Genomic DNA, 23466 nt, shown 5'->3' on the forward strand with positions numbered 1-23466 from the left:
ACTATAAGCATCACTAGTGCTCCACCTGTTTGATGGAGGTCCAACTCTTCTGAAATAAGTAGCTAGTTCCATTTCTCTTGTTTCCATATTTGCCCTTACATGGCTTCTATTAAATTCTGCAGGAGTTAACAGACTGGCTCCAGACCAAGACTGTCTGGATCCCAGACCATGCTCGGCTACTCACTAGTGACTTTGGCAACTTCACTGAACTCTCTACCCTGTGTCTTCATCTCTAAAATGGGAGACTTAATCCAACCATCTAGTCTATGGACTCTTAAGTGAGCACGTCTTCATAAGGCGCCTTGAATGTTGCCTGCTAACAGTCAGCACGAATCATTCTTACTGTGTGAAGGGCTGGATGACCTGCAGCTGAACGATGAGGTGGGATCTTCCTGATGGGAAGTGGCTATTGTTATAAGTGTGGCTCTGGCACCTTGTATCTCTTTCCAAGGATGACTCTGTGAGTTCATCCATTTTACCCTGGCTTCCATTTTTTCCATTCAATTGGGATGGACACTTAAAGGATAATTTCCAACGTACAGTCTAGAAAGATATCTTTGACTGTAGTACATCTCCTTCTCCATTTGCCTAAGTGTGAGTATTGGCCACAGTTTAATTGTCAAGGAATGTTGCAAGGGGCTACACTAGAGTTGCCTTCCTGAGTCTTCCAGAAAAGACAAAGTGGTCTTAGATGCTAATGAAACACAGATGAAATAGGATACCCTCTAGGGGTCAGAGAATATTAGAGAACAGTCTAATATCTGGTCTAGATGAGCCCAGCTTATCTGCAGTCAATAGAATTTGAGACTTTTCCATGGGTCTATCATTTTTCTTAAGGGTTTCACGTGTATTGACCTATTTGATTTTCACAAAATCCTATGAAGTAAGTAATAGTATTTTTTACCTGTCCTTTCCAAGTGAGGAAATTGGGACACAGAGAAGTTAAGTAACTTGCCCACCGACACACAGCTCTAGTATCAGAGCTGAAATTCAGAACCCTGCCCTCAGGCTTCAAAATCCACAGTCCTGTGCTCTGATGGGGTGATAAGTTGGATCTCAGGATAAATGGTGTCCTGAGGTCACCAAGAAGGGAAAATCAGCATGAACTGGGAGCAGACATACATGGGAACTAGAAAGAAAATGTAGGTTTTCAGAGATTCAGGCCCAAAGGGTTCTGGGCCAGGAATAAGCCAAAGTTGGGAGACTAGACAAGGAATTCCAGATTCTTGCCTATCTAGAGAAGTTTGTCTCCTAAGCAGGCCAAAGTTCTTTTCAGACTGACCTTCCCTAAAAGTTTGCTGTGAACAAGCCTATTGGGTGTGGTGTTGCCATGATTTATCATGTGACACCCTTATTTTCAATGCCATTGTCTCCAGAAAGAGGCTATACCTAGAGTGCTGGGGGGAGAAGCAGGTTGAGAGCTGCATGACCTTGGTGAAGTTATAAACCCAAAGGAATCAAAAGGCAAGTCTCTTCTGTTTTGGAGGTTTTTGCATCCTGACTTCACAGGATGCAAATCCTGCAGTTTGGTCCGGGGTTTCCTGACCATAATTCAGCAAAACACACCAGATCTCTCTTTCCCAGGAACCATTTCCGCCATGGAGTGACATACAACATAGGCACATATCATTGTCTGGCTTTGAAAGCAAGTTTAGAGCCAGGCAGAAAATGTTTGCACCTTGAAGAATATATGGGTATCTTTGCCAAGGAATTTCCTGCCCAATTGTCAAAGAGTTGGTAACAGTTTCATAGTTGTGTGTGAAGGGAAAACTTCCGGGGGCATCTCCCCCACTTCCTCAACTCTTATTTTGACAGGGCCTCCTGATTTCAATTTCATGACACATTCTGCGCTGTGTGCTCGCTCAGTCGTGTCTGACTCTTGCAACCCCATAGCCTGTAGCCCACCAGGCTCCTCTGTCCATGGGTTCTCCAGGTAAGAATACTGGAATGGGTTGCCATTTCCTTCTCCAGGGGATCTTTTTGACCCAGGGATTGAACCCAGGTCAGAATGATAGACTCAGGGTGGAATTTACCTCCAAGACCATCCAATTCAGTCTCTTCCTGCAACGGATGAGGGCTTGAAGGTTCAGAGATCAGAAATGGCTTTGGCCATTCTAGTTAAAGACTGAACTACAAGGATTCCTGGCTCCTAAGGTAGGCTGTCAGTGCTCAGGTTTCCATGTTGTTTAATAAATAGGTAACATACCTATGTGGACACCCTCCACCCCAGCCCATAAACGGAGACTCTTCAAATGCAGTTTGCAGTGTCTTAAATGTGCAGGAATATGCACACACAGACACACGCACACAGATGGGGTGAGGGTGAGAATACATTATTCTCCTGTCCTCCTTTCCAGAAATAGTTCCTACGATTAGGAAAAGGTTTGCCACGGAGACTGGAGAAGCCCTTTGCATTTGCAATCTGGTCATTCTGGAGGGGTGAACCTAGGACTCTTCAGCTGGACGTTAATAGCTGATTAATTCAGAAAGCTTATTTAATTTGTGACCAATATAGCTCTGTTTTGCAAAGAGAGGGCTGTGTTGGCAGATGCAGAGACCAGCTCCCCAGATGGAATAATCTTTTTCTTATTAATTTGCTGTATGTTGCTTCTCATTTCTCACAGTCACTCCAAATGTGTTACAAACGACTACATGCTCTGGGTCCTGAATCCACTGTTGCTATAGCTTTGGGAAAAAAAGGAAAAAAAAAATATTGACTGTCAGCTGCAGTGAGCTTTCCCAGCAGTTATTTCCATGCTCGATTTTTAAATCAACATTGCCATCTCCCATCACTGAACGCTGCTCCACCTGGGAGCAGCCATTGCTCTGGTGTTTTTTAGGAAACGACAATCTAGATGGTTTGAATGATGTTTTCAGGGCCCTGGAAAGAGGTCGAGGTGTGGCTGGGATTGAAACTCACAGTTCCAACTTCTCGGGCTGTGGAGTCTTCTTATTGTCTAGCATATGTAGCAGGGTGTTTACTCCCTTCAGGCCAGGGATGCATGAGCATTGCCTGGAGAGCTTGTTAAAAACTCTGATCTGGCCCTGCCCCTAGAGCATCTGATTCAGTAAGTCTAGGGTAGGGCCTGAGAACGTGCATTTCTAACAAGTCTCTGGGGGTGCTGCTGCTGCTGCTGTTTGAACAGCGCACCTTGAGAACCATTGCTTAGTTGAATGAGAGGCACATACAGATAGGATTGCAGAGAGTGGGGCGACCGAGTGACTTTACAACAGGTAGAACGATCTTCAGGTAAACACATCTCGGTACTTTTTGAAGAAGATCTCTGATGTTCGTCGCTCAGTAGTGTCCGACTCTGGGACAGAAGAGCCCGCCAGACTCCTCTGTCCATGGGACTCTCCAAGCAAGAACACTGGAATGTGTTGCCATGCCCTTTTCCAGGGGATGTCCCCAACCCAGGGATCAAATTCGGGTCTCCTGCATTGCAGGCAGACTCTTTACTGTCTGAGGGTTTTTATTTTGTTTTGTGTCTTTCGCTTTTCCCCTGTCGCTAAGCACCAAATTAGGGTTTAGAAACGATTGTGATTATTTTTTAATGTTAAGGTTCAATTGAGACTGTAGACTAAATTAATTTGACTGTGTACCTCAGTACGTGATATGGATTTTTCCAAAATATGAGCACTTGAGCTGGACAGAAATATTTCCCCTGAGTTCAGCCATTCTATGCAGACCAGCTCCTGGTTCCTAAGGAACCATCTGAACAGCATACAGCACCACAATGCAATGCTGCAGAAGCATCCTTGTGATGATTTCTAAGTGCAGAACATGTACCCCAAGCTCAGTCTTTCAACCAACATTTTTTTCTTGTCACTTACAGGCTTATGATTATTAATACCCTGTCATTAACTACAGTGTTCTGTTTGCGGTGTTTAAGACAGAAGGGCTTATTTTTGCAAAGGAGCAGTACTTTTGTTTTGCCAGATACAAAAATTAGCAGCTCACAGTTAAATAGACAATGAATGCAAAGGTCCTATTTGTTTATTTTGCATGTGTGTGATGGGTGGGATAAGATTTAATGAACTGGAAGACCAGCTTTTACAAGTCTATGCTGCTGACACTACTAAGCACACAGGATTGTCAGAAAAGCACATGTCAGGCTGCACAGCTCCTGATCTAGGATTTTGTGCCTAGCAAATAATTTGAGGGATTGAGGTAAAGGCCTATGGAAATCCTATAGAGCCACATAAATGGCTTTTTTTCTTAATGAGGAACATCATGGGTAAGGCCACATATTTTTGTAGTACTTAAACATATTCTTCAGGCAATTTACTGCATCTACTCACAAATCGAAAAGCGGCTAGAACTGAAGGAACAAGGGATGAGGTGTGGGTCAGGCATTTATTAGCTGAAAGGTACATAAAGGCTGGCTGGTTTGGAATGGCTGCATCTACTCTAGCCAGAGTTTGGTTCTTAGGTGGGGAGTTCATAGCCCCAACCACCAGTTAGCTTATTGTAACCAACAGCAGTCAGTTTCCCAATTATTTCTCCCCCAAACCAACCACCTAATCTTTAAAACAAGTTAAAACAACCCACAGCTTAAAAAAGAAAAAGCCCAGATTCCATCACTAATTTTGCTGTTCAACATTTTAAGGTTAGAGCGAATCTGTGGATCACTGTTTCCAAGCTAAATAATTTATCTACCTACATTATGTACGTAAGTTGCTTCTTATCCGAGTTATCAACCTCCTTTATTTAACCATGGCTTACCAAAACATGCAGCCACTTCCACTTTAGCTGACTTACAGGACAGGCTTGATGAACATGGAGAAGACATGTATGTTTTAATTAAGCCTGAGTCCTAACGGTGCTGGGGTACTGGCTGAGCTGAGGCCAGGCATGAAGGCTTCTGTTACAGTTCATAAGGTGTTGACATTTTATCCAGAGTCTAATAACCACTGAACCAGGGAAAACTTAACACTGATCCATGCTAATAATTCAGATTCTAACTCAGAACTGTGACAGAATTCAGTATTCAGAATCAGTACAGCTAATAAAAGACTTCATGGACACTGCTTATGACCAGAGAGGCTTATCAATAAGGCGATAAACAATAACAATGGTCTGGGTTATTTCCAGGCATCTTCATGATGAAAGAGGTTTATCTTCTTATTCAGTGACTTGAGTACCTACTGACTACTCCTGTTATGTTCAAGTTGGATAATTTTGATCTTTCGTTGTTTGTTTGTTCCTTGGACCTCTTCTTCTGATGAAAACTTCCCATCATGTTTACCAAACTCCTTTAACTTTAAAGAGTTTGAATGTCACATTGAATTCTCACTTCATTTTACTCAAGATTCAAAGTTTCCCTAAGTTCTAATTCCATGGCTGGGCTCCTGTCTTGATTGGCTGTTGCGACTTCTAGAATTAAGAGTATTTTGCAAACTCGCTGGACCCTTTAGGATTGAGGAATTCTGTCTTTGGATCTGCCTCCTCCAAATCCACAGGTCTGTTTGTTATGACTTCCTTGATCCTTATTTATAAGACAATACAAGAGGAAACCATGTGTGTATATGTTTGAAATAGAAATGATACATTGCACAGATATAGTTCACCACGTTCTGGGGTGGGTTGTCAGTGTTCAAACGGGGAGTCTAAAGAGTAGGAACAGATGCTTTTTTCCCTTAATGGCCCTTTCTCTCATGTAAAATCCTTCCATTTATTTCCCTAAGATTTAGTGATAACTTTAAACACTTTAACTAAATTACCCAGTGGCTTGGCAGCCATGAATGAGGCAAAATCTTTTTAGAAATCCTAGCAATCTGTTAGACTGTGGGTACTGTGATATAAAATCGGCGTGTTCCACGTAGAAAAATTAAATCAGTGCAATGGATGTGAGCACATAATGCAAATGGCACCATTTCTAAACCAAGGGTACATGACCTGCCTCTAAATATTGAATTTCTATGTTTTTTTTTCAGTCACTGACTTTCTAAATTTGGGCCAATTTATCCTCATTATCCCTAAGTAAACCTACTTTGATTTTTTTAAACAGTTATTTTATAATCAAATAGAGGCAGCCAGCCCTGATTCATGGATCCTGGTGTTGCTAGGATACATGGCTTGGTATTTGATGAAAGTATATCACTTCAAAGGGGAAAACTTTCAAGTGTCCTAGAAAATGACACTCCCCCGTCTTCCACTGTGGAAGACAGGCCCAATCCTAGAGCTTCCTGAAAGCTTGCAGACTGCAGGATTGGCCTCCCATGCTTTGAAATAAGCAACCTTTCTGGAGGGCTGTGCAATTGCTGAAACTCGTCAGGTTGATCTTAAGGCAAGGAACACACGTATTTAACAAAACACGTTTTCATGTTTGTTTTACAGTAAAGAGAAAAAAACCCAGAACCCCCAGATTTTATGTACTTTGAAAATATATTTAAAAACATTAAAAATTCTATATTTAAAACATATATTATATGTTAATTAGTACACTTAAATAGAACTTGTATTTACAATAGGCTTCTGATGCGATTAAGTTTTAATGCCAATTTTTTTCAAGAACATAATTATATAAATATACTAAAATACAATAAATATTTTTTTGTTGGTTTGTTTTACATGGTGAATAATATCTTTACCATAGAGAGAACAAGGCCACAGACATTTACTTACATTGTCAATGGGAATCACCATAAAAAAAGCAACAGGCCTGCTGCCATGCATGAAACACTTCTGCCACAAAGAGACCACAGCAAGACTTTTAAAAAAAACAAAACCAAACAAAACGGAACACAAATGAACAGCAACAGAGAAAGATTTGAACAAAATCAACCTTAGGTCAATGTAAACCACCAAGCATGTGACTGTGATGTAGGTTGTTGAGTAAGAGACGGCCACTGACCACATGGTTGCTGAAATGTCTCCTACTTGGCCACAGATTCGGCCTTTGCAATACACTTTAAAACTGTGATGGGGACTTCTTTCTGGTTTTAGAATTTTGTCCCTCGAAAGGAGGCTGGGAAAAATTGACAGCAGATATTTTGAGAATTCATTACAAGTTAAAGATAATTACAAAGATAATAATTTCAAACAGCACAAAACATACCTATACTACATAAAGTTATCCCTTCTTTTAAAGACAGGTATTTGGATGGTACAATAAAAGATAGGCTTGTTCTAAATGAAAGACTGAACAAGTTACACATTATTTGCTGATGGTATCTTCACTCCCTGGGTTGTGGTAGACAGCCTCTTTTGTTTATCCCTTACCCTAAGATGCAGCAAATTTCTTGAGGCTTTCTGATTCTCCAGAACGGGCCCAGGAGATTTTCAAGTTTACACGATGGGCTAAATGGGCCTTAGCACTAATTGTCATTGAGATCCCTTTTGACCAGGACCACTATTCCAGCTCCCAACTCGATTTCTCCTAACCCAAGATGGCAGAGGGAAGGTAGGGACCCTCTCCATGAACAGACAGGATGGTCAGGAGGTGGGGAGCATCATTTCACCAGGGAGCAACATTTTGTCAGCTTGTCCTGGTCTCTCCCACCGAGCAAGGTGCCTTTAAGCCTTTGGTATCTTGGATGGGTAGACACTGTTCCAAAGTCTTGTCCCTGGACAAGATTTTCTATTGGTAACTGTGGTCATCCAACCTGAGTTTTGGGGGGACCTTTTCCTGTTTTTCCTTCCCCTTTACTGAAGTTCTCAAAAGACAAAACCCTGGTTTCCTCATGTCTAATTTCAAAGCAATCAATGTTCATGTAGCAAACATCTCCCAACTCATTGAATCCATTTCATGATCACAATGCCACCCATGTGGTTCCAAAAATGCTCTGGGCTAATACAGCTTCATGCAAAATTATTCAGGGGCGGAGGGTATAATCAGCTTGAGCGGGGTCCTCCAGCGAGAACCTCTTAGCACTGTTAGATAATGTAGGCACTTAAAGCTCGAGGTCCAAGCAACTTGACATGTGTCATGCCAGAGCCACCCCTGATGAGTCCTTTAGAGGTCTCCCTTCTGGAATGTCTCAAGTCCCCTTCCCCACCCCCACCTAGACCTCAGCATGACCACTCAGAAATCTTTCCTGCACCACCTGGAAAGGATACATCCGCTCCACACAGCCTCCAGATGGCTGTTTAGTCTCATTTCACTGGCAGTGTGGACTCCTGCTCTATATCTAGGTGTTTCTGGGTCTGTATAGAACTCTACCTTTTGCTTCCAAGGCAGTTTTAAACTTTACCATGATTTTTTTTTAATCCTTATAATGACTGACCCAAATGTTTACCCCTCATCTAAAAGAATTTTCATTTTTGAGTTTTTTGTTCTTGTTTTTTCTCTCCTCTAAAAAAAAAAAAGAAGAAGAAGGAAAGAAAAGAAAGAAATCACTATTCTCTAGGCTTATGAGTACCACGGTGTGACAGAACGTGTCTACTCATTTGCAGCAGTGGTAAACTACTTCAGAGCTTGCAATTGGTGTTTCTCCCTTAAGAGAAAACAAAACAAGGAGGGGACCAGAGGGGGTGGGGGGGAAAGAATGTGCTCAGAGTAAATGAAGATCTTTCTGACCGAAGAAGATCCCCCCACACCCCCACCCACCGACCAAGGCCCAGAGGGTGAGTGGGCGCCTAAGTGGTGCGCCATGGGAAGTGGAGTGAGCACTTCATTTACTTGTCATAATTTTATTCACTTTCCAATCATCTGATTGATACTGCCAACATCTCTGCAACAGACAAATGAATCTTTTTATCAACCAGAATATAGATGGAAGGAATTCTTTCCCCATCCCTACACCCTATGGGAACTAAAAAACAAAACAAACAAAAAATAAACACAAAACAAACAAAAATATACCCCTCCCATCCCCGATCCCCTAAGCCAGTAAAGCGATGACAACAGCACCTTGACATTGTTTTAATTCCAACGCTATCAGAAGTTAAAAGCAGTAAAACAGATAGAGTACTAACAAGAACGAAGATACTTACTGTCTAAAATGTAAACGGAATGTTTTGGTTCAAATTTTTGTTAGACTTTTTTTCTTTCTTTTTTTTTTTTTGTCTGTTTTCTGAAAGAGGACAGTTTGTTATCAATTCACAATTAAAGCAGCATGCAATTTATTAGTAGTATTTTTTAAACTTTTTTTTTAAACGTTTTTCAATTCTTGGCAACGGCAACAAACCACAACATTGAGGAATGTAAAGCAGACTTTTTAAAGTTGTGAGCAAAAAAATGACTGTTTCCCTTCTGGTCATGGAAATGTCCAATAAATAGATTGTAGAACCACTGTACTGTATAAACTTCATTTATACATGCAGTTCATAAAATTATTTTTTTTCTTAACTGAATAATTTACCCTGTTATGTATATATACAAATAGATCATTTTTGTCTCAATATAATCTATACAACATAAAGCCACTATCTTCCCCTCTTAATGGTCAGTGTACATACACAAGAAGTGTCTATCCGAATGAACCGCCAGCCAATACGCTTTTTGCTATCCATGGTGAGGGCCCGCACGTACGACTGGGTAGTTCGGCACTGGGAGTTCCAATGCCTCTTGTCTATGCCCCTGCAGCCCTCCTTCGTGTAACCCATGGGATTGCACTTGGTCTCGTAGAAGTACTGCTTCAGCTGGCCTTTCGAGACGGGGACTTTTTCAAGGACCGTGACCGTCCCGCCCGACATGTCCACTGCGGTCTTTTTATCCGCTGCGGTCACCCACTCGCTGATGCTGTCGCACACGCTCAGCTCCCCGCGGCGGGCGGGGTCCGAGTGGCGCCGGACCCTCATGGACATGTTCGCGGCATCCAGGTAATTTTTGTATTCCTCGAGCAGGAAGAGGAGAGGGGGCTCCAAAGGCACTTGACTGCTGAGCATCACCCGGGACGTGTACATGTCCGCGTCTTTATTGTTTTCCTCGCTGGGCCGAACTTTCTGGTCCTCGTCCAGCAGCTCTTCGATCACGTGTTCAAAAGTGTCAGCCAACGACGACGAGGACGTCAGGCCTCTTGAACCCACCTTGGGCCCATTCATGCTCTCCAGAGTCCCATGGGTCCGCACACCTGGGTAGGCCAAGCTGCCTTGTGCTCGGAGGTTGGCTTCTTTCATGGGGGCAGCCTTCATGCAACCGAAGTATGAAATAACCATAGTAAGGAAAAGGATGGTCATCACTCTTCTCACCTGGTGGAACTGTAGGGAGAGAGCAGAGACAGGACACAAGACGGTTTAGGGCTTTCTTTTGCTGGGATGCAAGGCAGCCCTCCGACTGTAATTCCAGGCCCTTCTGCAAGGTCAAGGTTTCTGCTGTATTGGCGATAAACTTGCAGCTGCACCAGGCACGGGTTAATGTCAGTAGTGTGCGCAGTAGGCTTTAATATAAACCAGAGCTGTGCAGCCCTGGTCCCAAGGTTGAGCATGTAAACCCTAAATTTGATGGCTCCTGAGCAAGTGAAAAAAACTATGGCTTTGAGTGTTTTTTCCTCCCACTTGAGCAGCTTTGTAAGTTTAATTTTTAATGATCTCTGCTCAGGCTGTCACAAGAAACACATCAAAAATGTTACCAAGCAACAACTGCAGGGGCAATAGTAATTCTTTCCCCTCAGCTTGGCAACATGGCTCTAAGGCAGGAGTGTGTGATGGGACCAGTAGTGGCCTGTGGGGGGTGGGCCTTTCTAGCTATAGACCATCCAGGCATGAATGAGAAAACGAGTCAGGGAGCTACAAGGAGTCTTCCCATTGACTCTTTCCTCTCATGGAGATAATACATTAGAAGGAAGGAGGGACTTCCTTGGTGGTCTAGTAGTTAGGATTTGGCACTTTCACTGCTGTGGCCTGAGTTTAGTCCCTGGTCAGGAAATCGACCAAAACTGTGTGGCATGGCCAAAAAAAAAACCAGAAAGATCATTTCATCAAGCCATCCAGTTTTACTGTTAAAAAACCAAAGGCCACGGAGGACTTGCCTCCCATCATGAAGAAAGTTTCTGTTAGAACTCAGGGCTCCCAAGTCAAGCTCTAGTGTCTTTCTACTTATTTTCCTTACTACACTTTGGGTGGCCGTAATGAATATAAGTTTTGCTTATTCCCAAACAGAAATCATTTGCTACATGTTGATTTTAATGATGCGTCTATGCCTGGGGCTGCTATCATGAAAGCAATGTGTCTGCTTAAGAGAGAGCTGAAGAAGGAGGCATCGAAAAGCTTGGAAGGCAATTCCCAATGCCTGCCATATGTGCATCCATGTGCATCTCTACTAACTCCCCTGGCCCCTTGCCCCTTGCTTTTCTGGCTCATATGCAGACCCATCTAAGAGAGCGTAGCCTCTCTTTTTATTGGAATGTGGCCTGTGTGCATGTGTGGATGCACGCAAGCCCTGAGCTGATCGTACCTTTAAAAGGCCGAGGAGCATTGTATACATTTTGGTACAGGCAGCTGGTGATTCTTTCTGGGCTTTTGAAGTTTTCTGGGAAGTCCCTTAAGAGCACACCACAAAATTAATCTTTTCCTGTTTGCCAGAGGGTAGCTATACTCTAAATTTGACTCTCTCTTTACAAGCATGCTCTGGGAAGCCAATTAGAATGAGCGAACAAGTGAAATGAGAACATACCTACAGACACAAGGTTACCGTCGGATGGTGGAGGACATCAGAGTCACTTACCTGAGGCATCGCATCCCTGAGTAGTAACGAGAAGCATCCTCCCCCCCCCCCCCCCACACCTGGACACTCTAACTTATTCCTACTCCTCAGTTCTGGAGCAAGGACTTACAAAAACACACTCACGTGCCATAGCTGTTATACTGTGTCAATCAGTAGGAAAGGGGACTGCCTGTCTGCCCATGAAATGTCACTTGCCAGGGAAGGTAACCTACCTCCAGTCAGTAGGTCATGCTGCAGAAAGAACTGAAACTCTGGGCATAAGGAGCCAAGGTGTCTGTCCTCTACTTTTATTGAAATCACAGTTTCTACTACTATGGGGGGGTCAGTCGCTCAGTCGTCTCTGACTCTTTGTGACCCCATGGACTGTAGCCCACCAAGCTCCTCCGTCCATGGGACTATCCAGGCAAGATTACTGGAGTGTGTTGCCATTTCCTTCTCCAGGGGATCTTCCCGACCCAGGGATCGAACCCAGGTCTCCTGCATTGCAGGCAGACGCTTTAACCTCTGAGCCACCAGAGGTAATGAATATCATGAAAGCCCTCTTTGAGACTTAATTATCGTCCCCAGACACCAACCAATTTCCTTGCAGATTCACTCTTGCTTTGTGCAAATAGCAAGCATGCTTGGAGCTACTTGGAGTTCACAGTCTCAGATTGGCACAGACACAATGGTTTGGAAAAAACACAGATATCCATTCTGCTAATACCTGAACTTCTGGAAAGGTTCTGGATTCTACACCATCAAAGAACTGGATCCTCCAAGGAGATTTCTATTCCTGGCAGGCAGTATTTACACACTGAATGAAAACCCTTTCTCCCAGCATTCCCTGTCCAAATTAAAGCAACCCAAGGGGCACCTCAAATGCAGGTCACTGAAAAAAGACAAATATAGAATATTTTACTCCTGCCCTCTATATACTGGCTGAGATTTGCTGTGATGAGCTACCTTTTTAAAAAGAATTTTATTTTGGCTGTGCCAGGTCCTTGTTGCAGCTTAAGGGATCTAGTTCTCTGGTCAGGGATGGAACCTGGGCCGCCTGAAATGAAAGTGTAGAGTCTTAACAACTGAACCACCAGAAAAGTCCCTGAGCTATCTTTTAATACTATATTTCATGAAATCTAAGATACCATCCTTATAAAACACATAATTTTAGGTACCACTAGGATACAAAAAAAATGCAGCCAGATAAACTATTGCTTTCATTACCACTTAGAATGGAAAAGAGCTCTTTTAGACTTATTTGGACATATTTTATCATAGATAATTTTTGCTGCTGCTGCTGCTAAGTCGCTTCAGTCGTGTCTGACTCTGTGCGACCCCATAGACAGCAGCCCACCAGGCTCCCCTGTCCCTGGGATTCTCCAGGCAAGAACACTGAAGTGGGTTGCCATTGCCTTCTCCAATGCATGAAAGTGAAAAGTGAAAGTAAGTCGCTCAGTCGTGTCCGACTCTTAGCAACCCCATGGACTGGAGCCCACCAGGCATGGCCCTCCGTCCATGGCATTTTCCAGGCAAGAGTACTGGAGTAGGGTGCCATTGCCTTCTCCAGATAACTTTTGTGCATATGTAAAAACGAAAATTAAGCAAAATAACCTGGTTAAGGCAATGACAACTATGTTGCAACTGCTGCACAGCCCGTGACAATAAAATGACATTAACTGTAAGACACGAGCCAATTCAGAGATGTTTAAAAAAATGAATAAGAAAATGTGCATCTTAGAATTAACAAAATGGGTAAGTTTAGTAAATGTTTACTAACTTCCCAAACTTGCTGCTTAAAATGGCCCAAGGTATTAAGATATCTTAAACTATACAGTTGAAAAATTATTTTATTATCACTATCATAGTGAGTCTTTAAATGATCCTTTTTTCTATACTTAGCTTAAAGAAGCTGACACTGTAAAGTTACTGCTTTTCACTTGTCTCATTTTGTCTTTTTATTAAAAACTTTTGGCTTATAAAAGTAGTTAGCACTTCATATATGACTTTCTCATCAGTTCCACAAGCAAGTACTTCAGGGGAACAAATGGCATCTGAGTAAATATAATTTGGCTTTCACCCTGAGCCCAAACATGGGCCTTCCTTAGAGCAGAACATCGGGAGACATTCAGTAATTAACCTACCTGGTGATAAAGCCCTCCCTGCACACCCCTCCAACCCCCCCTCCCCCCAACCCGCCACCTTTCTACAATGCTGCCTGCCTGCTGGCTTATCAGGTCAATACTTCCTGTAGGAACAATGTTCCTTTCTAACTCTTCTATTTCTGACAATGGTTTCTTGATACTTTGGACCACCCAAGATGCAGGTTAGAAATCTTGGAATCAATTCTGATAATGTATTTCTTTCAGAGCCTTTAAATCCAGTCAATGAAGAAATCCTGCTCATTTTTCTAAAATATGTCTCCTGTCCATCCTATTTTCTCCATCCCACTGCCACTATCTCAGCACAGCCCTCACCATCTTATTTTGACTATAATCCTCTCATCCCCTTCAATGTACAGGACATCCTTTCTGCTCCACTTAACTCTGATGACCACTGTCTGACTAACCTCTCATCTTAGGCCCTTATATGAAGACATGCAATGATTATTTATTTCACCAGATCAAATCCATCCTTTTTTTTAACTTGGTATTCAACACCTTCCAAAACCTGGCATCATCCCACTTAGCTGACTTTCTTATGTTACTCAGTGTTCCATCACCTCTGCTCTGATCAAGCCAGTGTCCTTGGGGTCCCATATACATCATTACCCGGAAGTGACTTGTTCCTTTCTTCTGGCAAATTCTTTTTTCTCTGACTAAATCTTGCTTATTCTTCATGACCCACTTCAAGCATCAAATCACACGTGCCACCTTCTCTAATTGCTCCAGCACACACTGATCTTCTTTGCCTCTAAAACTCCACATGACGTCTCATTTCGTACTTCATTCCGTACTCACTTGTTAATTGTTAACAGTGTTTGTTAATTATGGCCAGTCTTCAGTTGGATGATAAGCTCACTGAATCGTAGGTGATTCCCCCATAATGCTTAACGCTGAGTAATACAGTGGTACTCAGGCCAAACTTACTGACCATTTTATTAAATCATGAGAAAACATAGTTCTGACATCATTTTCATAGGAAGTCTTTCCACATGGCACGTACCAGTGAACTCACCGAAATTATTAGGCCAAGTACAGGCTGTGCTAATCCCAAATTATAAGCTCTAAAGTATTTGATAGATGGTAATTATCAGCCATGGAGTTTCTCTAATAGGATAAAATTTTACTTGAGTAATAATTTTTAAAAACAAATAATACTATAACACACTAACTGTGTAGCTGTTTCTAAGAGAAACAAATAATACTATAAATAATTTTTAAAAACAAATAATACTACAACTACTAAAAATACTACAAATAATTTTAAAAAACAAATAATACTACAAATAATACTATAACACACTAACTGTGTAGCTGTTTCTAAGAGAAACACTACTTCCTGTGTAGCTGTTTGTAAGAGAAGACTTGAAAAGGGGGCAGTAATAATAATTATAGCAAAAATTAGAACTTTCAGTCTTTTAATGTCCTTTCTTCTATTTACCTCTTTAATGAGTGATTCTATATACCATATTAGGAAATCATAAAAGACTAAGTAAGTACTTCCATGACAATTTTCTTCTCTGACAGTTTCTTCAGATGAGCCTTTATTATGCAGGAGATAAAAGAGGCTATGCAAAATTACTAAGTAGATTGTTAGTCTATATATCTATTTATATACAACAAAATTCATTGCTGCTAATTCTGTTCCAAGCCTTACAACAATCAACTCAACCACATGTATAAAATGCTAGGCAAGTTGTTTTTAGCCCCATTCTTGAAAAATTAAACACAGTGCACAGGGCTAAAAAGAAACTTAATGAAATAGAAATGAGGTTTGCTTTTAAGCCTTACTCACAAGTTTTAAACATTCAACCAGATGAATATCCATGACAGCATGCTGTAGTAATAGCTTTTATTTGTCTAAAAGACTACAGAACATTCACAATCATCATTTGACTGTCACAAGGAGATAGAACAGGTGTTATTATCCACATTATACAGATGAGAGAATTACTGTTCAGAGAGGTCAAGTAATCTGTCAGACATCATACAGCTATTAATAAAAGGTTACCTGTTTCACTGTCTACATTTTTACCATCAGGATATATGTTCTAAACATTTTTTAAATTTAAAATATTTAACTGCAGGGAGGAGAGGCAGTGCTATGAAAAGTGGTCAAAGAAGAAGCTTATAAAGTGTGGACACAGTTTTCTCTGGTTGTATATATCTCAGAGTCCAACTTTCTAAAGGCAGCACCATTAAGATGATATTTTGACCTCCAAGACCCTTCAGTTTTAAGGCTTGATTAGTTCAGCAGATGGAATTTCAGACAATTCAGTCCTCCTCTAAAAGAAAGCTTTGCAAAAATTTACGCATGCTGGAGCCAAGTTTTCATGCCAGAGCTAAGAAGGGGAACCAAACAATAATATGGATAATTCGGGAATACAGGGAGAGAACTACAAAGCTCTGTTTGTTCCCCAATCCCTTTGAGTTCTGTCTATGAGCATGTAGTCAAAGAAAACACAGTTTAAAGATATACTTGCTCATGTTAGTTCTATAAGCAACAAGAATAATGGTAGTGTTGGCAAAATTATCAATTAATATTTAATTTCTAACATACATGATGCAAATCAATTAAGAGCCACCTTAACAAAATCTTTCAAGTCAATATCAATAATCTTTAATTTGTATCCAGTTTCATTCTATGCATATATTAGGCTTACTGTTGTTCATTCATCAGACATGACCTGTTTTCAAGCTTTACAGTCTAGGACGGAAGTAGAACATATATGTAAAGTAACTAAGATATAAGGGTGGAAATGACCCAGGAAATTACAGGTACAGTTCTATAAAGAGAACGAGGTTACTTCTAGCTACAGAATGAAGAATACTTTGTGAACAAGATATCGAAGGATAGAAAGGATTTAAATGTATCCAGAAAGGATCCCGCTGGATGGACAGCAGCTGGGTTAGAGGCATGGAGCACACTTATTACTTGTCTCCTGAGAAATCTGTATGCAGGACAAGAAGCAACAGTTAGAATTGGACATGGAACAATAGTCTGGTTCAAAATCGGGAAAGGAGTACATCAAGGCTGTATATTGTCACCCTGCTTATTTAACTTAAATGCAGAGTACATCATACAAAATGCTGGGCTGGATGACTCACAAGCTGGAATCAAGATTGCAGGGAGAAATATCAACAACCTCAGATATGCAGATGCTACCATCCTTATGGCAGAAAGTGAAGAGGAATGAAAGAGGTTCTTGATGAAGGTGCAAGAGGAGTGAAAAAGCTGGCTTAAAATTCAGCATTCAAAAAACTAAGATCATGGCATCTGGTTCCATCACTTCATGGCACAAAGATGGGAACACAATGGAAACAGTTTTCTTGAGCTCCAAAATCGCTGCAGGTGGTGCCTGCAGCCACAAAATTAAAAGATACTTGCTCCTTGGAAGAAAAGCTGTGACAAACCTAGACAATGTATTAAAAAGCAGAGACATCACTTTGCCAACAAAGGTCTGTATGGTCAAAGCTATGGTTTTTCCAGTAGTCATGTATGGATGAGAGAATTGGACCATAAAGAAGTCTGTGTGCCAAAGAATTAATGCTTTCAAACTGTGGTGCTGGAGAAAACTCTTGAGAGTAGCTTTGACTGCAAGGAGATCAAAACAGTCAATCCTAAAGGCAATCAACCCTGAATATTCATTGGAAGGATTGGTGCTGAAGCTGAAGCTCCAATACTTTGGCCACCTGATGCAAAGAGCTGACTCATTTGAAAAGACCCTGGTGCTGGGAAAAATTGAGGGCCAGGAAAGGGGGCAACAGAGGATGAGATGGTTGGTTGGCATCACTGACTCAATGGATCTCAGGGAAATAGTGAAGGACAGGGAAGCCTGGTGTGCTGCAGTTCATGGGGCTGCAAAGAGTTGGACACGACTTAGCAACTGAACAACAACAATATTTCTGGGTAAAAGAGTTCTAGAATAGGGAGGAATAAGAGAGACTGACTGACAGGTTTTGAAAGACTCTTTTAGGGTGATGCTAAAGAGTTTGGAACCTGCCAAACAAGCATGGAAGAATCAACCAGAGTTTCTGAGTGGGAGGAATGCTTTGAGAAGTTCAGTTTATCACCAAGTGTAGGAGAACCTGAAAGAAATGATACACTGGAAGAGACAAGTTAATTAATTGATTTTATTCTTAGTGGCTATTGAGCTTTGAAAGTAAATATTAAGGAGTACGTATGGAGTAGGGGTTAAGAGCCTGGACATATCTTTTAACTTATTCTATGTATGTATTTTTAGGCTTAAGTTGCCAAAAGCAAAGGGGTTAGAGAGAAGTATGCAGAGCTAGGTGGTAGCCACAAGCCATGTCTGTCTTGGCCAAAAGAACAGAACAGAGGGAGATGGAGAGAAGGCAAGAATATAAACTCTCATTCCAATTATGATTACACTGAACTTGGGTTCTACTGCTCAGCACTTTTAATTCAAAGATCTCTAAATGCTTTGCAAATATTAAGTAATTAAGACTCATAGTACCCTAGAGGTGCAGGTAACTATAATTATCCCCATTTCATCTAAGAGGAAAGAGACCCAGAGTTTTTAATCAACTCATCCACTCACTGTGGGTCCCCTGATAGAACAAGGTCAGAATCTCAGATTCCAGAGGAAAACCTGGCTTTAACCTACAGGGACTAGATTCTTCCATCCCTCTGCATTATTTTTGTATCGTTTGCCCATTAGGTACATGTTGCTTAGCCAAGAAGACTTAAAAACAGAAATACCTCACATTCCTTAACTAAAATAATGGGTCGCTGGAATCCATAAATAAAATGGAGAGGGAAAAACTCAGATGTTCACCTACTTACTTGAATGACCAATCAATTGAAACTAATCAATATTTCAGTAAATGATATCTGATAATGTACATGTTCCAAAGCTGTGAAGAAAGTTCCTTTAAAAACGTAGTTTTTTTTAAACCAAAACGTAGTTTATGTCCGAGAGCATCTGATTATACTTCCTATAAAACACAGTGCTTCACACTACTCTCTGATCCCTGAGGATGCCCATGGTGATGAGTGACACCTGGGGACATTACTTAGCCTCACCAGGAGTGCCAGAGAAACTGCTGGTTCTTAGTTCAAACCCAGAGTGACACATACATGCAAGTACCATGGAAAGAAAGTGTATTTCCCTGAAGCATAAATTTAATACACAGATGTACATACTCCTTTGATAGAAAGCCGTATAACTCTGGTCCTCTATTCACTCTTTCTATTCCCCACCCTATTTCTGAAAAAATGATTTTTTTTTTCCACTGGTTGGAGACCTACCTTATCCAGGAGTCAAACTAGATCATACTCTCCATCAGGCAAAGGATTAGGCATTTTCTGAATTAATGCAGTTTGTACAGTACCTTGCACAAACTACGTCCTCACACATGCTAAATGACGCTGTTCCCTTTGTGCTGGCAACATTTGCGTGGTTTTTAGGGAGGCATAATTAAAGCAGGAAGGTGCAGTTAAAGTAAGGGGCGTCCCTGGTGGCTCAGCAGGTAAAGAATCCACCTGCAATGCAGAAGATGGAGGAGACTCAGATTCTATCCCTGGGCCAGGAAGAACCCCTGGAGGAGGGCATGGCAACTCACTCCAGTATTCTTGCCTGGAGAATCCCATAACAGAGGAGCCTGGTGGGCTGCAGTCCACAGGGTCGCAAAGAGCTGGACAGGACTGAAGCGACTGAGCACAATTAAAGTTAAAACAGTAAGACTTGAAGTGAGTGACAATGATGGACTGAATTTTGGAATAAGAGACAGAAAATGCCTGGCAGATGAACCAAGTCTGGGCAGAGAACACCCCACCTGGCAGTCTAACCCTGGGCACAGCTGTCACCGTGTGAAGGTCTCCAAGTGCTTCCATCGTTACTGCCCTGGGAAACCTGCTGTTCTGCTAGAACCAAGGGAGCATCCCTGAAAGCCAGAGCTGCACAGAGCTGGCAGTCTTACCCATGCTCTGCACCCTAATACTGCCCCACAGGGCACATCTCTAGCCTCTAATAAAGAAGTCTCAAGCATATGCAAGTCATGTGCGTATCAAGTAAGCAGACTGTTTAAAAGATGCTTTTTTAAAAAAAAAAACTACCAATTGTTAGATTGTAAGAACCAAATGGCAGTTAACATTCAATTAAAAAACTAACTTCTTTAATTATTAATAGGATTTTGTTTTCCTTAGAATCTCTGGTGGAATTTATCATAATGATCTAAAATAAAGTTCATATTTAATAATGTTCTGACTATTAAATGATCCAAAGCAAGGAATTATTTATCAAATTTCCACACAGGGTAGACAGTAATATTAATTATGAAGACACTGTCTACCTGGTGCTGTGAAGTTTTAGTAATCCACTGTGTAAGGAAGGGCCTGAAAAAATTATCAAGTGTTGATCTCTACAAATCCTGTGAAATCATAGGGAAAATTATCCTACAAAGGGAAATAACCGTGGAAATAGTAAATAAGGAGATACAAACCTCATTATAACATAGGCATTTAAGTTATATTTAATCACACAGGCTTTGAATTTACAGAAAAAAATTAATTATAAAATTTATTTCATGCAACCTAAAGTCTCAAACTTCAGATAATTTTTTTAGTGCTATATTTATAAGCTAAGTGTATTAATGCAATTCCAATCTGTTACAACAGAAGGAAAAACCTGTGGAGCCTGAAATAAGTTTTAGGAAATATCGGTATGGGATCAGTTTCCACGGGCTGAAATTAAATGAAGCCTTGCTTCCCAAAGTGGAATCCACAGGCCTATACCATTAGCAAAACCTGGGAGCTAATAAGAAAAGCAGATTCTCGGCTTCCCCTGCTCCATCCCATCCACACATCCACTCAGTCAGAATCTGCATTTCAACAAGGCTCATAAACTTCAAGGTGATTCACATACTTATTAAAAGTTGAGAAGCACTGGACTAAGTGATAAGACACAGAAATGATAGGGTTAACATCAACTTAAGTATCTTCCTTGGTTCAACTTGTTTTATTTGGACATTTATTAGGTGGGAAAGTAGTTTTGCTTCTATAATGTTAAGTAAAATCTGGGTTCCCTTTATGTCAACTGGCTTTTCCACTATTGTGTTTATACCGTAAAGCGCAGGATATCTATAAATGTGACAGGCTGAATGAAAATTTATAGAGTACTACTGACCTAAATCCGGACTTCCACTCAGTCACTAATTTTTATCTCAGTGCTACAAGGCAAAGGCAAGCATAATTGGCTTCCCTAATCATTGCAACCTTAACACCACTGACTCAAGCAGAATGACACTGGAAATGATGTGACTAGTTACAGCAGCTAGTAGATTTCCAGGCAAATACTTTCAGCCAGATGTCTCTGATCCTTTTGAGTGCTTCTGTCTTGAAATAATGGAACAGAGGCAGAAAGAACAGACTCACCCACTCAATGGAGATTTCTTATTTCTAGGCTTGTCCTAAAACAAACAGATCCAGCTCTCTCCTACCAAGTACTATGAAATTAAAACAAAAACTCACAAAAGAAAACTACAACATGGAATTCCCTGGCAATCCAGTGGTTAGGATTCCTCACTTTTACTGCTGAGGCTCAACCTCAGGGTTCAATCCCTGGTCGAGGAATTTAAGATCCTGCAAGCCAAACGGTGAGGCTAAAACAAACAAACAAACAAACAAAAACAACAGCAGCAGCAGCAAATAGTCAAACGCGAAAGTATAAAGCATCAAAATCCCCTCCACAACTCAAGTCGGTCTCTATTTCAATAAGGTACCCAGCAGCAACTCAATTTCTCAATTGAGTTCCAACATCTAGGATCATTTGTTTCAAGATGGAAGCACCAAAAATGCTTAAAAAAAAAAAAAAGATTTCTAAAGAAAAGTAAAAAATTTGAGTTGAATGACATTATCAGGAAGTTGATGGGGTAGTTTCATAAACAGAACTGGAGACTGGTCCACTGTTCAGGCTTTTACAAAGGACTGAAAAGATGGCTAATTTCCAAAGCCTAAGAAGTCACCAAGTTCACCGGTACAAATGCGAATGACTCACATGGAGAACCCTGATATCGTGGCTGTTAAATCACTGGTGAATGGGTGGGGCTGAGATGCCACAGAACCCTGTTTTCCCAGCCAGATACACCTTGAGCCCCACAGAGTTGACACAGACGTCAGCGCTGTTAGGGACTGCCTCCCCAAACAAGGCGCGCCTACTGACAGGGGCTGTTGTGAAAGCACAGCAGAACCCGGATCTTCTTCTAGGTTTCTGGATCCAGGAAGGAGCATGCTCTATCTTAAAAAAAAAAACGTAGGGGTAACACAACTGCATTCTCTGTCCCTAAGGGGAGAACATGCAGTAACTCAAACCAGACGATAAAGAAAAGCCCCCTTTAAGAAGTTTGCCACAATGTGGAGACTGGGAACATGCCAGAACAATTACAATTGGGGGGGAAAAAAAAAGCAGAGAAGAAAGTTAAGACCCGTCTGTCCTATTTCAGTCTTTTTCTTCAGAAGCGGCAATGTCACATCGACGGGCTGCTCTCAGGGTGCTGCTGGACTTAAAACTCTTGAGTTCCTGCCAGGAGATGCTGTGGGGAGTTTGACAGCTGTGAGCCGACACCCACTCGACGCCGTCGCCACACAAACACGCTCTTAATGGACCCCAGAGCTGCGGTAAAGGCATGCCCTTCTCAGTGTTTCCACAGATGGTGCTCCTGTAAATTTCCATAGCCAATGTATGCCTGTGGTTAATTAGTTATCTGAGCAATTTCCATATAGAAAGAATATCCGCACATAATTAGACCCATCTTAGGTCCAAACTGGAAGGCTTCAATGTCATTAAGTCAGAAGAGGTGGAAAGAGAATGGGATGCATGAAGAGACCTCCCTCTAGATCAGACCCCATCTTCGGAAATACACAAAATTTTAATTTTTAACAAAGCAAGAGAGGTGAAAACAGGTAGGGGAAGAATGTGGATGGATAAGTTGCCTCTAGAATCAAAAGAATAACATTCCTTTAGAAGCCACTACCAAGAAATCCTAGGGGAAAGATAAAGTGAGCAAGAGAAGAAAAGCTCACCTTTATGAGACCATTTTCAGGAATCAGTTTGTTAAATTCCACTGCAGCACCAGTACACAGCCACAGCCCTCCTTCTGGGATGCACAGTCATACCATAGAGAAGCGTGTGGGTAGAGGCCAAACATGTGTGGACACGCCACCCTGTCTGCAGCAACACAGTGTTCTGAGCATTCACGAGGATTAACCTTTTCCACACATGGAGAAAGCTGGTGGCTCCACACACAGAGTTGTCCTTCGGGTTATTTTTGCATCCAACTCTATAATTTCTTTTAATTGCTTACTATAAAGCACAGGAAAGTCCTCATTATTTGTAGCTTAATGCAGGAGCAAGAATAATTGCAGTCCCCCGCCCACTGCCCTCACCCCAGCCCCTAACTCTTCTGTGTGTCACCGTTCATTTGAAGAGCCCAGGGAAGCTGGTTTCTGGGCCCTAAACATAATGAACCAGGTGGACCCTATTCTAGAAACTGGCTGTGCTCCAGAGCTACTATAAGATACAAGGAAAATACTAACATCTCAGATGACAGAAGATCCATATGGCTGGTCAGGAAATATCCACATCACAGACTGTACCTATAGGAAACATTCAATTCTGTGGTTTCATGAGTATGAGGACTGTGAGAACATCTGCTTGCCTCCAATCCTTTTCACTCAACATTGACGCCTACATCAT

At 41.5% G+C, this 23466-nt stretch overlaps 1 protein-coding gene across 2 annotated transcripts in view; it reads right to left on the reverse strand.

Annotated features, from left to right (window-relative positions):
- Nucleotides 1-8625: 8625 nt before the first annotated feature.
- The window catches only part of BDNF (brain derived neurotrophic factor), a 41348-nt gene continuing 26507 nt past the window's right edge, over nucleotides 8626-23466 (reverse strand). For both annotated transcript variants that reach the window (XM_069553844.1, XM_069553843.1), the window contains exon 2: nucleotides 8626-10144. In XM_069553844.1, coding sequence (XP_069409945.1) covers nucleotides 9371-10123 — 753 coding nt within the window. In that variant the 5' untranslated portion in view covers nucleotides 10124-10144 and the 3' untranslated portion in view covers nucleotides 8626-9370. The remainder of the gene's footprint in view (nucleotides 10145-23466) is intronic.

The sequence above is a fragment of the Ovis canadensis genome, chromosome 15 (genome assembly GCF_042477335.2).
Source record: "Ovis canadensis isolate MfBH-ARS-UI-01 breed Bighorn chromosome 15, ARS-UI_OviCan_v2, whole genome shotgun sequence".
NCBI lineage: Eukaryota > Metazoa > Chordata > Mammalia > Artiodactyla > Bovidae > Ovis > Ovis canadensis.